At 40.3% G+C, this 15089-nt stretch overlaps 1 protein-coding gene across 1 annotated transcript in view; it reads right to left on the reverse strand.

Moving 5' to 3' along the window:
* Nucleotides 1-9031, reverse strand: part of tmtopsb (teleost multiple tissue opsin b) — a 47883-nt gene extending 38852 nt beyond the window's left edge. Inside the window, exon 1 of the mRNA XM_023272860.3 lies at nt 8118-9031. Within this exon, the coding sequence (XP_023128628.2) occupies nt 8118-8505 (388 nt within the window). The 5' untranslated portion in view covers nt 8506-9031. The remainder of the gene's footprint in view (nt 1-8117) is intronic.
* Between the last annotated feature and the right edge of the window lie 6058 nt (nt 9032-15089).

Below are 15089 nucleotides of genomic sequence, written 5' to 3' on the forward strand. Positions count from 1 at the left end.
TCCTCCGTGTTAATTGCTAATTGATGAACGTGCAACACTACAGTAAACAGTTGTTGAAGTGACTTAAGTCTTAAATCAGAGCTAATCAGCACATGCAGACTAAAGTGCTGGTGCAGAGGCACTTTACCTCCATTATGCCGAGTCTACCAGGGACAGACACTTTGATTACAGACAATCACAGCACCTCTGTGCATAATGGAGCTCTCTGATTGGTGGAAACCGTGCCTTGTTAGGTGTGGACAGAAAGCTGGGGCCGTGGGACGTGTTGAGAGGAACAGCCAAGAGTGAGAGTCTTGAGAATAATGGAAATGATTTTATGTTGGTGTGTCTGTGCAAGCTGGATATTAGTGTGAAAACTGTGTGTGTGTGTGTGTGTGTGTGTGTGTGTGTGTGTGTGTGTGTGTGTGTGTGTGTGTGTGTGAGACACACAGCTGCTGGTTGTGAGTACAGCTGCAGCTGCTCTGCCTGGCTGTGAAGGTGAAGCTGTTGCTGGATATGTGGTGATTTTTTCAGACTTCGGCTGCAGCTGTGGTTCAATCTGTGGCGCTGTGGTTTTATTCAGCTGTTACTATTTGAACCTGCGGCGCTTCTATGTCCAATATGTTACCAACACGCCACAGGAGTTCAGGAAGGGGATGCTCGGCCAGACCGAACAGCACTGCGCATCCAAACGCAGCATGGAGGCAGCTTAACAACCAATAAAAAGTGAAGCGTTACAGACAGAATCACAACAACCGGAGCATGAACACAATCACACAGTGATAGCTACGTAATCCCATGACTGCAGTCATTTTCACAACTACAATCTGCTTCTCCAGTTATCTTTTTAACCTCTTTGGTGCAGACTTGTGCCTGACAGACACAGCTGAGGGTTCAGATACCCTATTAATAATGTATGATACAGTATAACGCAGCTCATTGGAAGGTAATGCAAAACAACAACAAAAAATAGAAAAAATAAGCAAGAAAACAAACAAATCTTCAGAGAATAAGACAAACATTTGCACTTTGACCTTTGGGGGCTCTGGGGGTACCTTATTAGTTTTCCTATATTTATTTTCCCTAAACACACTGTTGTCTTTGTTATTTCTATTTTATGAGTATTATTATAACTTTTGACCATTTTTTATTTATTGTATAAATTAGTCTCAACTTCTTTTGCTGGGGTGATTTGCTTGAAAAAACATAAATGTCCTTATTTTATAAAGCTGTTGGATATATTATCACCTTATAAAGTTGGCAAAACATTGCATAGTTACATGTTTAGCAGAGTTTTGTTTCCAACACTGACTCTATTTTTATCTCCTGAGGGAAATATCCGACTTTTCAGCTCCATTATATGAAGTGTGATCAGAACGCTCTGAGTCCTTGAAAAAGCAAAAGTCCTCCCTGATTTAAATTTGGTCACCATCTCCTTCGAAGTGGTTTCCTTGTGCACCGATCCACTGCTCCCAGTTCTCCTGCCTCACTTGGAAAAGTCCTCATGCAGCATCTGTAAAGTGTGCTGGATCCCCTCCACTGTGTCACAACACTGACCCTTCAATTTGAATTTCATTTTGGGGAAAAGCAAAAGGTCTGAAGGAACCAAATCACATGAGAATCAGGTGAGGAGTTGTGTTTGTGCAACCAAAAACCTCTTCAATGTGTTCTGAGCGAGTGCATCGTCATGAAGCACCTGATGTAGTCACACTGCAGTTCATGTCGTATGCAGCGAATGTTGCTGGATGTGATAGAAACTGGCATTGGAAATCTGATCCTGGGGGACAAATTCACAGTTTACAACTCTGTGAATGTTGAAGAAAGTGACGGTAACGCGCTCCCTGGGCTCCTGACATGACTTCCTTTGATCTTGGAGACTGTAGACTGCCGTTAGGTCTCTGGGGTGTAATCGTAGAGCCAACTCAGTCATAATCCTCAACATGACATTTGACTCGTAGTGGGAGATCCTCACACATTTGACACAGTGTTGCTTCTGCAGTTCCATGGTGAAAATCTCAAATGCGGACCTGTTGCTCAGACGTTTTGATCACATTTCGTATCCACTAGATAGAAGCTAACTTTGACTACTTTCAGTCTGGTGCTAAGCAGGTGGTTTATAGAGGATTTTAGTTTTAGTTTTGATAAAAGCACCAGATGTGGGCCAGAAAACCAAAACAAAAGGGCTAAAAGAGGCTAAAAAGCTGCATTAAGTTCAGAAGACCGGCATCTTCAACAATAGTTCCCCCTATGTTTGTCGCTTGCATCACAGTCATAGTTTGATCCGTTTCTAATACAAAAAATATCGATTGGTGCAGCTTTAATGTTTTGTTCATGAGAATCTTTCTGAAAACCGTTTGTCCCCTGCCAGATTATCATAGACATGGAAAAGAAAACCAAAATTCTATAATCGTGTGTCAATAAATCCTAAAAATACCATCGGCAAGGGCCTCTGCAGCCTCCTACAGTGGATTCTTTTAATATAAATGGTCTGCTGCCTCTGCAAACTGGGCAACTTCTCCTAACAGCGACCAGTTTTCCATTCATTTCCTGTAATGATTGCAGTCTGTACTCTGAGCCTGGTGGGAATATCAGTCCCCAATGTTGGCTTTGATTCAAACATGGCCCACTTTGATTCTCCAGCATGCATTTTAATGGGTTTTTCACCTGAGGCCTGATTCTTCTTCACCCAAGTCCAGGGTGGTGTGGAATAGATTTACGGCAAAATGAATGACCCAATGTCCCAGGTCTGAGTCAGCACAGGAGCTAATCATGCTTCATTGTCTCTCGCTTCTCCATGCTTTCTATCTCCACCCATTATTCTTCTCCTTCTCCTTTGTCTCTCTCATACTACTTTTTTGTCTTTGCTGCCTCTGTATTGTCCTCCTGCTGTGTCTCTTTGCATGCGTCTCCCTTTCTTAGTTCAGCCTCTTTTATTTCTTGCTTCAGGTCCCGGTGCTGAAGGGAAAGCTAAAGCCAAATCAGACCGTTTTGATGTGTTTACCCCGTCGCTGCCCTCTCGGTTCAACCTCCATCAGTGTGTTTACATGCATTTACTGTAAGTAACTGGGAACCTAATTCCTTCAGTGTCCTGTAAATGACAAACCTGGCTTCTGAAATCAGGTTAGGGGATTAGCGAAACCTGATTTCTGGATTTTCTCGGAGGAGGATCTGGGCCACGTTATTATAATAATCAACCTTGTGTGATTGACTTTTCACATGTGTGCGTGTCACAAACTAAAAATGGAAAGCATCACTGGTACAGCAGTATGATGAGATGTTATTTTAATTTCTGATTAACATGCAAATTATTTTCTCATTTTGTTAATAAAATACCCTGAATTTTATAATTACTTTCTGCAGCCTAATGGAAAATTCATCATTTCGAAATTTCAATAAAACACCAAAATAGCAGAGAAAAGCAGCAAATGTTCACTTTGAAGTAGGAACATGAATATTTTTGCTTCAAAATTAGTTTTCAATTGTAGAATTTAGTTGACCAATTGTTTCAGTGATTTTCTTCCCGGAAGGTAAAACTTTGCACTGAAGTACATGGATGTCAGAAAATGCTATACTTTCATGGTAATTCAATGCAAAAATACTGAAAATGCGACAGTCTGTGTTTTTCTACAGTACCACGTAGGTACAGAAGGTACTGGAGATGCCGGACAAGAACAATATCCTGCAGAATGATGGTATTGTTCAGCGCTGGGACTTGTGTGAAGAGTTGTTTTTGAGCCAGATGTAGTCTGACTCACTGGATGTCACTAAATTTGGACATTATCATAGCATTCAAAAGGCGTTATCAGAACATATAATTCCCACACATCATTCCCAGTCAGTAAGAACATCCTCCTACTCATATCCTGCAATTCTGCACATACAAAGAAGGGGGAAAAAGTGTACATCTGGCACATATTTCATTCTCTTCCACTTCTGCTATCTGCATGCTACTGCTTTTAAAATCCCTTCCACTGTGGGAAAAAGCAAACCTCCAGTACTGAATCAGATTTCATAGCAGGTTCAGGACCTGAACAACTTGTAAAAGCACTTTGGAAAAGCCCAGACTCCAGCTCACTGCACTTGTTGATCTGTTTTCTAACACATCCGTCCTCAGAGTGGATTTGCACATTAACTCTGGCAGCAGCATGTGCCAGTGATGCTGATTTGATCCAAATCACACAAGCTTCTGTCATCAGTTTAATAAACTTCTACAAGAGCAATATATACAGCTACAAACTTATCTGTGGCTTTAATGAGTCCAATGATCCCTCTATGGAATCTATTGTTAGATTACACTGGAAAAAATGCCCGTCTCAAAACAAGAAAAAAAAAATTATTTCAAAGAACTTTTACCTTGAAATAAGTGAAAAAATCTGCCAATAGAACAAGTGAAAAATGGCTTGGTAAGATCTCTTGAAATAAGATATGATTTTTAGAATACTGATATCTCAAAATTAGCTGGGAAAACTTATATATATATTTTTTACCAGGATTGTCAAGCTTAGGTGTCTGAAAATAAGCCAGACATGCTAAAAAAATAGTAGTTTTTCACTCAAAAATAGATTTTGCTTTCATGTAACCTCCTAATTTGAGCTGTATTAAACTTATTTTGAGTTTTCTTGTAAAATAGAAGAATGCCAAGAGTGTGGAAAGCAGTGATCAAAGCAAAAGGAAGAATCTAAAATCTAAAACATGTTTTGACTCATTTCACATTTTTTTGTTTACTACATAATTCCATATGTGTTCATTTATAGCTTTGATGCCTTCAGTGAGAATCTACAGTCATGAAAATAAAAACATTAAATGAGAAGCTGGGTCCAAACTTTTGACTGGTAGTGTACATGTAAATGTTTCCTGCAGCTTCTCTTTATTCTCACTGTTTGTCCATCATGCCAGTTTAAAGAATGCACACATGTCTGATAAACTTACAGCTAACATTTCTGTCTTTACCGTGCCCATTAATAAATGTCTCCCTCCATAGATTATCCATCCACTCTACTGTTGGACTGTTTACAGAGAAACAGGCCAAGAAAGAGAGAATGTGAGAAACACTAGTATATGAAAAGCTGTCCTCTGTGACTTCATGAAGATGATCCTGCTCCAGCGACGGTGACCTGATGAGGCTTGATCACAAGCTCACTAACTGTCCCTGACGGCACGCTACAGTAGCTCTCATGTTGTCTGGGTCATTGCAGAGGGACGAACAATGTCTCATTAGTGAATTAACAAACAGACAGGATTTCACATCAGCTCTCGTAGGCGGAGGGTGAAACAAGGGGTCTCAGTTCTATTTTCACTTCGACCTCCACCAAAATAAATAGATTACTCGCTGTTTAATCGGCCTGAAAGGGATCCAATGTCCAGTTTGACGTAAATGTCTGGTAACGTATTGACAAATGACAGATTAAAGTAGTCAATTACATGAACTTCTATTACTTTACTTGATTAGGTTTTTGTACGCTTCTTCGGTTCTTACAGCTGGAATCACTGCTTATCCAGGGCTGTAAGCGGGTTTGACTTTGCATGAATATAATTTAGAACCAACAGACTGAACAATAGAAATGCAGCTTTCCTTTGTGTCCTTATGCAACAACTGAACTCTCAACTCTCACTTGCATGCACAGAAATTACTCTGCTGCACCAATTTAAGACACTTTACATAAAGAAATTAAATCTAAATATACATTCTGATGATGCAACAAACATCTTCTCTTCAAGCTGCAATTTATGCCACTTAAAACACAGTCTAGCTTGATGTCTCACTCCGCTTCAAGTTGTAAGGATCAAATCCTACAGCATTTCATTAAGATTACCTCACTGAATATGAATTGAAGTGATTTCACCCTATAGGTTATTTTGGAGCTGCAGACCTCCTTCTTCTTCCATGATGTGATCAGTTCTACCCAAACTGTCATCAGTCACTCACTACTCTCATAAATCTTTGATGCCAGGTTGCCCATCTCTCCACTCCAGTAGCTCCACAGCTCCAATGACTTCTCCAGCTCAGAAGTGAATCTCTAAAGCATCTATTTCAGGTCTTATTCGACAGTTTGTCTTTGATCTCGTTGGTTATTGTTTTATGTTACAGTAGCTCCTGAACATGCACCACAGAGAAAGGTTGTGCAAAATTAATAATGCAAGTTCTCTGGCTATGAATAAACTACAAATTAGATTTGTGTGCGTCTCATTAAACAAGAAATCCAGGATGGTGTTGGAAAACTGTTGGCCCAGCAAGTAGCTGCAAAGTGGTGGAATTTAATTTGGTTTCTTCAGTTTAATGATAAAATGATGAGAAAACAGAATCAAGGAAGAAACTGTTAACTGCAGGTCCAGATTGCAAAGAGGAAATACCGGATTCAAGAGTGATAACCCCTTAAAGGAAGTCCAGACTTTCCTGAACCTCACAGTAATTCAACTTTAGATTTTTCAAGAAATAACAGCAGATTTAAGAGCAACAACACCTTTCTGCATGTTCCTGTAAGTCCAGACTCCAAACAGAAAGCAATAGATTTCAGAACACCTCAGAGCGCCTTACTGCAAGTCCAGACTCCAGACAGAAAACAGCAGATTTAGGAGCAACAAAAACATGCTCATTTACAGCAAAGGTACTCCAGACTTCTCAAGAAAGAACAGATTTAAGAGCAACAATCTCCTGCACCTTACAGTAGTTCAACTCAAGAAATAATAGCATATTTATGGGCAACAACAGCTTACTGCATGTTCCTGCAAGTCCAGACTCCAAACAGAAAACAACTAATTTAAGAGAAACACGTTGCTGTAGATGGAGATTCCAAAGAGAGGGGAAAAAACACACATTTAAGGGCAACATCACCTAACTGAACTTTATTGAAAGTCCAAATTTCACAGTCGAAACGAAAGATTTAATAGTAACGACTGTGAGTCAACTCCAGACTCCTGAGAGGAAACAACTGATATAGCAACTAGGATAACTTTACTGCGAGTCCAGACTCAAAAAGAAAAGACACCTGATTTAAGAGCAACGCCTAAACAAATCCAAACTCCAAAGAGAAAAAAGGTGATTCAATCACAGCGAGTTCAAACTCAACTGATTTAAGAGAAACAGCGCTTTACTGGAGTCCAGACTCCACAAAGATAAAACAAAGGATGTATATTGATTTGGTGAGTACAGGTTAGAGAGAGGTCTGTGCTTCAGTCTATCAGCAGATTGATTGTTCACTTAAAACTGAGAATCCCTTTAGGGAAAAGGGAGAACATCGAAATTCAGAATGAGAATGAAAAACGCTGACTGGCACAGCAGGATCAACCCCAGTCTTCATCTCTCTGCGCTGCGTCTCATCGCTCCAGTGCTTAGAAAATTCGGATGCTTTGCTTTGTGAGCAGAGGGGTGACATCAATCAATCCCAGACAGTAATTAGAGTGATTGTCCTGAAACTGAAAGGTCACAGGTTTGAGTCCGGCAATGGTGGAGAGCTCTGTCAACAGTCCTGTGCACCAATCTGAGCAAGAGACTCCACGTCTGCAGAGTCTGACAGGAGCAGATTCATTATGTAATACGATCAGAAATGCTTTTTCCATGTTTTACGTTTATTTTAGTGTCTTTGTCCCAAACACTGATGCCTCTGGGACTGAGAAGATGGTGTATTTTATTTCCATTTAAAGGAAATTCTGTTAGTAACCTGAATATTATGAGCAGAGAGGAGCAGATTGCAACTTCAAAACTTAACAGGATTGAAGAAAAACGGGAATTAAGCAGATAATTGAATGAGTTTAAAGGATTTTAATTAAGTTGAGTTGCATGTTGCCCACTGCTGCAGGTAAGAAATGCATATTTTCTCTATTCTCTTGCAAGCTGCTATCAAAAAAGAAAGGATTTTGTCAAAAAAAAAAAGAGAAATGTTGTGACTTTTGGAGTTTTGGTCGCGTCAAAGTGGCCAAACCGCAAAAAAAATCACAATACTGGAACACTTTCTGCAGCATGCTACCTAAATGTGCTGAGAAAAAATAGCAACTTGCAGCAAAAGTAGGAACAAAAATCAACATTTCACCCTGATTTCAGTTTTTGAACGTGAAGTGAGGAGGGAGAATAAGATTGGATTTAGATTTACAGACTTCACCAGGTGCTCTCATGCCAAAACATAATGAAGGCAGCTGCTTACCCAAACACGCGTTAACGAAGCCATACCAAACGCACCCAGCGCGTCCGATCAGCCAGCGCCCCTGGGTGCTGGCCGCGAAGCTGAACGGGGTGCCCAGCACGCTGACCAGCAGGTCGCTCGCCGAGATGCTCACCAGCAGGAGGTTCATGGGCGTGCGCAGAGCCCGGTACCGGCAGAACAGCGTGATCACCAGGAAGTTACTGAGGAACCCGACGGCACCGATGAAGCCGAGGCACACCGCCACCACTAGGTGCCCCGTCGGGCTCAGGGAGAGAACCGGAGGCGGGAGAGAACCGGAAACCTCCTCGTACGCGTCCGTCGCCGCGGTGCCGCCGGTTGCTCCCCCGGGACAGTGCGCACAGCTCAGGCTCACGTTGGAAATGATCATGCCGGGCTGTTTGGACCTGTCGGAAGTTTGCACCGCGGGACGGAACCATCCGGTCTCGGTGCTTTTCTCACTCGGTCAACTCATTTGGAGAAGCGGAGGCGCACGGAGGAATCTCGGTCCGTGGCTTGCGCACATGTGGCGCCTCAAAGGAAGAAATTTGTAAGCTGTCCAGTCCGAGACTTGGCGGGTGAATGAGGACTGGGGCAGCAGATGCCGGTGTCCTGTTAGATCCGCCCCTCCGCCGTGCGCTCCGGAGAGAGGTGCGCTCCTTCCTCAGTGCGCGGCCACCGCTCAGCAATAAGTGCGCCTGAGCTTTTATCACCCACAGCGCCTTTAAAACGCCCCGGGGGGAAAAAAAACCTCAACAGCGGGCGGCGGGGTGGTGTTTGTGCGCGTGTGTGCGTAATAGTCTGAAGCCGCCGTCAGACCCTCACCACGAGGCTACCTGCATCACAACAACAGTCAGACAACAGAATTCATGGACACAGACTGAAACACTGCGTGACAGGCGCAGCTTCAGAGCCACACACCTCATGGACGATCTGCAGTCCAACTGTACACGTGTTTAAAAGAACATCTCTGGTGTCTCATGTCAGGAGGAGGTAAGAATTCAGGGCAGGGATCAGTGAAGTTGTATCCTGAGGGGGAAGGATGCTCCTATGTGAAATACTCTGATCTGTAAGCTGAGCAGATGTAAAGATAGAAATGTATTGACTGATCGGGTCAGAGTTTAATGTCAGGGGGTCAGAAGATCATTAAGTGAAACTCATAGGAATTGATGGTACATTGTGAAGCCTCCAGTCTGCTTTCTGTTGCTTGAAGCTCTCTTTTTTCTCCTGCTGCTCTTATTTCATCTGCACAAGTCTTCCTCTCCATGTTTGACAAGAACACAAAGGCACATTTCATCATGTCAAAGGGAGTTCTTGGAATCTTTTTACGCTTAGAGGGGGAAGAAAAGTGTGGTGTATTTACATTTTTGATCTACATCTCATGGTGGGATTCTTCTATCTAAATGGCAGCCTCAACTCTTCACCGTGGAAGTATTCCTTTACTTACATAATCCTAAAAATGTTCTCCTGGATCCAGATCTGGTGACTTGGACGCCGCTGAACTCTTCTCTGGTTGGAAGCAGCCATTTGTCGATGGTGAACTGCGGTCATGACTAGATGCACACTGGCACCAACAATCCTCACAAGGCCCTGGCATCCAAACCATGATTGATCGGGGGCCTAAAGTGTGCCAAGAAAACACCGTCACACCCCCCCTAAGAAGCAGCCTGGACTGTTGACACAGGACAGCCTGGGCTTGTGGCTCCTTGCTGCTAAAATCCCTCAACCATCTGCGTGCCCTCAGACCAGGCTACCCGTCCGGTTTGGGTGAATCTGTGTCCACTGCGACCTCCGGTTTTATGTTCTCGGCTGACAGGAGGTGCTGCTGTGGGTCTGAGCTGTTTATTTCCTGCTCAGCACTCAAGTAAAAAGGGGTTATCTGAGGGAACCTTTGTGTCAAGTCCAGTCATTCCCTTCTAACATCTCTCAGCAACAAGGCGTTTCCATGTGACTGGATGGTTTTTTTGCACCATCCTGAGGAAAAATTAAACACAGCTCAAGTTCAGTAATATTCACACTCCACCATCTGGCGCTAACAGTCATTCTGATGTCTGATTGTGAGCAGAAGTGAAGCCCCTGACTTGCATCTGCAGGATTTTTTGGACAGCACATGATTGGCTGAATGCATAATTGCATGAAGCAGGTGCCGCTAATAAAGTGGAGGATTAGCAGTTAAAACAAGGAGGAAAAAAACTAGTGAAATCAGTTACTTGTGGTCAACTTCACTTCAAACTTAGAATCTAGATGTGATTCAAGCAGCACTGTTTTCACTTTAAACTTGCATATGAGCTGCAGATGCACCAAAGTGACACATTTCCCCATCTGCACATGCTAACTACACCTATTGTGTAGAGTCAGTGATACCAATTCAATTCAATGCACTTTTTCTGTGAAAATTAACTGAAAATAATTTGTTCAGGACTTGTTGTGTTAGTGGGGCGCAAAAAATCTTCACTCAGTTCTATTTCTTTTCCACCACAGATGCAAAAGCAAGAGACACAAGGAGAGGGGATTTAAGGAAATGGGCATTTAAAATAAAATGCTCTTGTCTCGGAGCCGTTTCAAAGCGACTTCAATTAAATATGACGTTTGGCACAGCTGCATCATCCTTCCGCTGTTTTCTTAGAACCGATCACTGAGAAATATCTCTGTCAGATGAGCAGAGCAGCGTTCATGACAGCTTACAGGATGTATTCATGTCAAATTCAATTCACAGCACGGTTTTTCCGCCTCAGGTCATCGGCGGAACTCTGCTCAACTATCTCTGACTTACCTGAAATTCAGAAGTTAAGGATACTTAAATGGTATTTGTGAATTTTTTGCTTCATGTATCAAATACTTTCTAAGATTTTTTTTTTCACACATTGAAATTTGATGCTGTCTGGATGACAAATCCCTGAAGTTTTCACAGTGATACTTCATCATTTCATTAATTCAGAATGCTTTTCAGACCAAACTTCTGTTCTACTTGGATCAGGCTATCCACCAATACTTTGGTTTTAGTGGAACGACTTATGACAGTTCAACGGAAACAACTTCTTTAAGTTTTTGGACTCAGTATTTCATATTTAAAAGTGCTCTACAGGTTTTATTTTGTATTCTTGTGACATGCTGCTACATATGGTTCAGATAATATCACTGGCAGACTCAATTTTTTGGTAATTGTGTATAAAAATGTGATTTTTCATGACGGTTTCAGGATTTTTTTTTTCACATTCCAACTCACCCAGAATCAGATTAGTTGTTCATTATTGATTGATTCTCACATCAGTGGCATAATGAGAAATAAGAGGGAAAAATGATAAAATGTCAGGCTTATTTTCAGACTTCTTTATCTTTGACTGTTCCTAAGATATTTATCATCATATTCATCTTAATGATTTCAATTTGTGAAAAAACGTGCTGAAAGTGACAGTTGTATCTATCTCATGAATCAAATTAAAATCTCACTCATATCTTTGCAAATTTCCATATTTCATGCATCAAAAAATGTTGGTAAATGAGAGATGGTCCAGCAGCAATTGTTCACGTTTTATTATTTTTTTAAATTTAAGTATAAGAGGCGTGAGACACAAATAAATCACAGACTATCTTTAACATTTAAAAATGTGAAGTCACTTTAGCACCACATCAGCAGGGTAAGTTGGCCAACATGTTATTTTCTTTTTGTTTTGGACTAAATTAGCTTTATTTTTGGCTCAAAAACAGGCTACAGGAGGTTCTCAGTCTAAAAAAAAGCCAATTCTGGTCAGCTGGTGTATCTGTCATTTTGTTAGAAATGTATTTTCTGACCACTCGCAGCACTAACAAATGTTTTTTGGGAAGATCCCTGATTTCACTCACGCCCACAACCATGGTGGCGATAAATAGTCCTGCAGATGTTTTCCAGCTAATCCGCTGATCAGCAGATGACACACGATCAGTAAACAAGAAGCACAGCCAAGAGCCCAAAGGCAGTGAAGAAGAGGACTGTAAAAAAAAAAGGGGATACATACACAGCAAAAAAGAATAAATAAATAAATAAAATAGTAGTAATAAATGCAAATAAAGATCATATTTTGGCAGCTGGTGTGCCAAAAAATAATGGTAAATAATGGATAATAACCATCTTTAATTTTTGACAGTTTAAATATATTTTCTAGCCTAACTTTAGCATGAGATCATGTGTGTTCTTTTGATTTTAATTGTTTCATGAAGGATGTTTAAAATTGTAAAAACAATTCAGTTACTCATTATGATTAAAAATGTGTTTACCAACGCTTATAGAGATTATACACTAATTAAAATGCAAAAACATCTCTAATTATGCAGGATACCTCTTCTTTAGCAAACAGCTCTCTGGGAAATGACAGAAGACAGAGTTCTTATTCTGTTAATGGTGACTGATTACATCTAAGACATTTAGAGGAAACAGTCACAGTTCTTTGAAATTACAATAAAGTTTAAGTGAGTGTATTTTAGTCAACAAAATGTCCCTTTAGTGAAATTTTATTGTTTAGTCACAGGTTTAAACATGGACATAAGGCTCATGTGATCAGTGTCTATTTTTGTTCGCTTTTGAAATGAGTAGTTTAAAGTTATTATCTTCTTTAAAAATATTTCATGGGGATAAAAAGCATCTTGTTAGACTTCCAGGATACAAAATGTTGAGGTTGTTTGCAAGAAAACTCCACAGGGTGCGTTTCAGGTTATGGAAGAACTGTGATAAATAAGCCATTTTTGAGAGTAAAGGAATGGATCATTCTGTTAACAAACTGTGAAAACAGTGAAGATACTCATCACTTCCTCCAAGAGCCTGAGGTGATGGACTCAAACTGCTCTGTTGTGGAGCACAGAAGTTGAAGAAGACAAACATTTCACTTTTTTTTTGCTTCCAAATTGGTATAGATACCTCAAATTTAATCAGAAGTAGCTGATTATTTTTTACTAATTGACTGATCAACTAGATCCAGTAACACTAAACCCTTGTGGCAGACAAAAACATAACGACTCTATGAAGTAATCCTGCGTTATCTTCAGACTGTTTCCTTTTATATATAATGATTTCTTCTAGAAACTATAAACAGATCTCGACATGAACTCCAGTCTCAAGTTTGACACCTATAATTTCTGCCTTATTTCACAAAATCATGTGGGAAAACAAAGAAAATTGTGAGCTTTTTTGACATTTTCAGACCTTTGATCCTCTTTGCAGCAGCACCGACAGATAAAGACCAGCTACATGGAGAAAGTAGGAACAATTATAACACCTTCAGATCCATCAAATTACAATCAGAGTTTCCAGATGTGTTGGTTTCAAGTGGCTTAAGCGGAACCTGTCTTATTGAAACCTCTGACATCTACGTTCTGCTGCATTCTTTGCTCTAGAGATACATGGTGTCATCATGTAAAGATCTAAAGAGCTCTGTAAAGGTGCTTGAAGGCCTGAGCAGTCATTGATTAAACCATGATTTCTGCCTCATATCAAAGAGTGCGTGAAGATAATGTCTTCAGCACACAATTAAATCCACAAAAGTACAACTGCAAAAGAAGAAATGGAGTCAGTTCATTGTACTTTGTATATATCATCTATCTGATCATGCATGTGTCCAATTGTGTGTTATATGTTCCTTGTTCCCCACCTCCTTCTTCTCCCATCCCTCTCCATCTCCCTCCCTCTTCCTCACCCCATCTCACCCCCTCTCACCCTCTCTACCTCTTCTGTCCCTGTCAACCAGCCGGCCAGCAGCAGATGGGTTCCCCCACATACAGAGCTGGGTTCTGCTCCAGGTTTCTTCCCATTAAAAGAGTGTTTTTCTTGCCACTGTTGCCTTAGGGCTGCTCTGGGGGTTCAGGCATATGGGTTCTATAAAGTGTCTTGAGACAATTTGAATTGTAATTGGCGCTATATAAATAAAATTGGATTCAATGGAATTAAATTGAATCAAATAAATGATTGAAAAATAAATCTAGAAGCTAGCTTGTGTTAAAGAAGATCCTGTGTTTATTTGTCAAAAAACATCAAAAAAAGCAAACAGCTTCCATGCGATGCTCTTTTTTTTCCACAATTACAAAAAGCACATGACGCCCTCCATGGCAGTGGATGTATTAAATTCATCAAGTGAAGATACTGAGCTGAATTATTTGCACAAACACTTCTTTAGGAAGCATTAACGCGAGTCTTTTATGCTTTTAAACAATGGACCAATAATGTCATTTTCTGCTGAGAGCTCTCGCATGAAACGATGAGGACTCTGCACACTTATTATGCAGGAAATGCAAGTTTTTTTCTCTGCTCCCGCCACTCTCACGCCTGAGTCTGTTTCAGTCTTCCTTTGATTTCAAATGTAACCTTGCCAACAGGTGCACTCCGATGGGAAATTAATTATTAATTAAACAAAATGAGTTAATTTAATGAAATTTGCCTCATAAAAAATGTAGCAGCGCTCATGAAAAACTTAAATGTAGGACACATTCCCCCACACTTTTGTCTCCCGAGAGGCACCGCTGTCAGGAATGTGTAATTTTCTTAATCTTTGGTGGTATAACACACATAGCTGTGCAACCAGGGGTTTCTTTACTGCTCCACATTAATATTAATGTGATTATTAATGCATTAATAATCACGGGTCTTTCTACTTTTCCCTATCATGACAAGTCAAATTAGAATGACTTGAGAAATGAATAAAATAACATAAAGTTTGAGTTTGACATAAATATTTCATACTTTTCTGAAGTTTGGGAAATTTATTAACCATCAAAAAAAACTCAAGAACTTATTGTACCAATTCACAATATGACCAATATTAAGGAATTTAAGCATAGCAGACTGTAAAAAAAACCCAAAAACTAAACAAAAATAATATATTTGTAATAGTTTTCAATTGTAATCGTTGGAACAATTTCTTGATTTTATTTTTATTTTACAGATTCTCCCTGTTTTGGTAAATTACAGACAATATCTAGTAAAACCTTTTTTATATATATAAAAAGGAT

This window comes from Amphiprion ocellaris, chromosome 22 (genome assembly GCF_022539595.1).
Source record: "Amphiprion ocellaris isolate individual 3 ecotype Okinawa chromosome 22, ASM2253959v1, whole genome shotgun sequence".
Taxonomy (NCBI): domain Eukaryota; kingdom Metazoa; phylum Chordata; class Actinopteri; family Pomacentridae; genus Amphiprion; species Amphiprion ocellaris.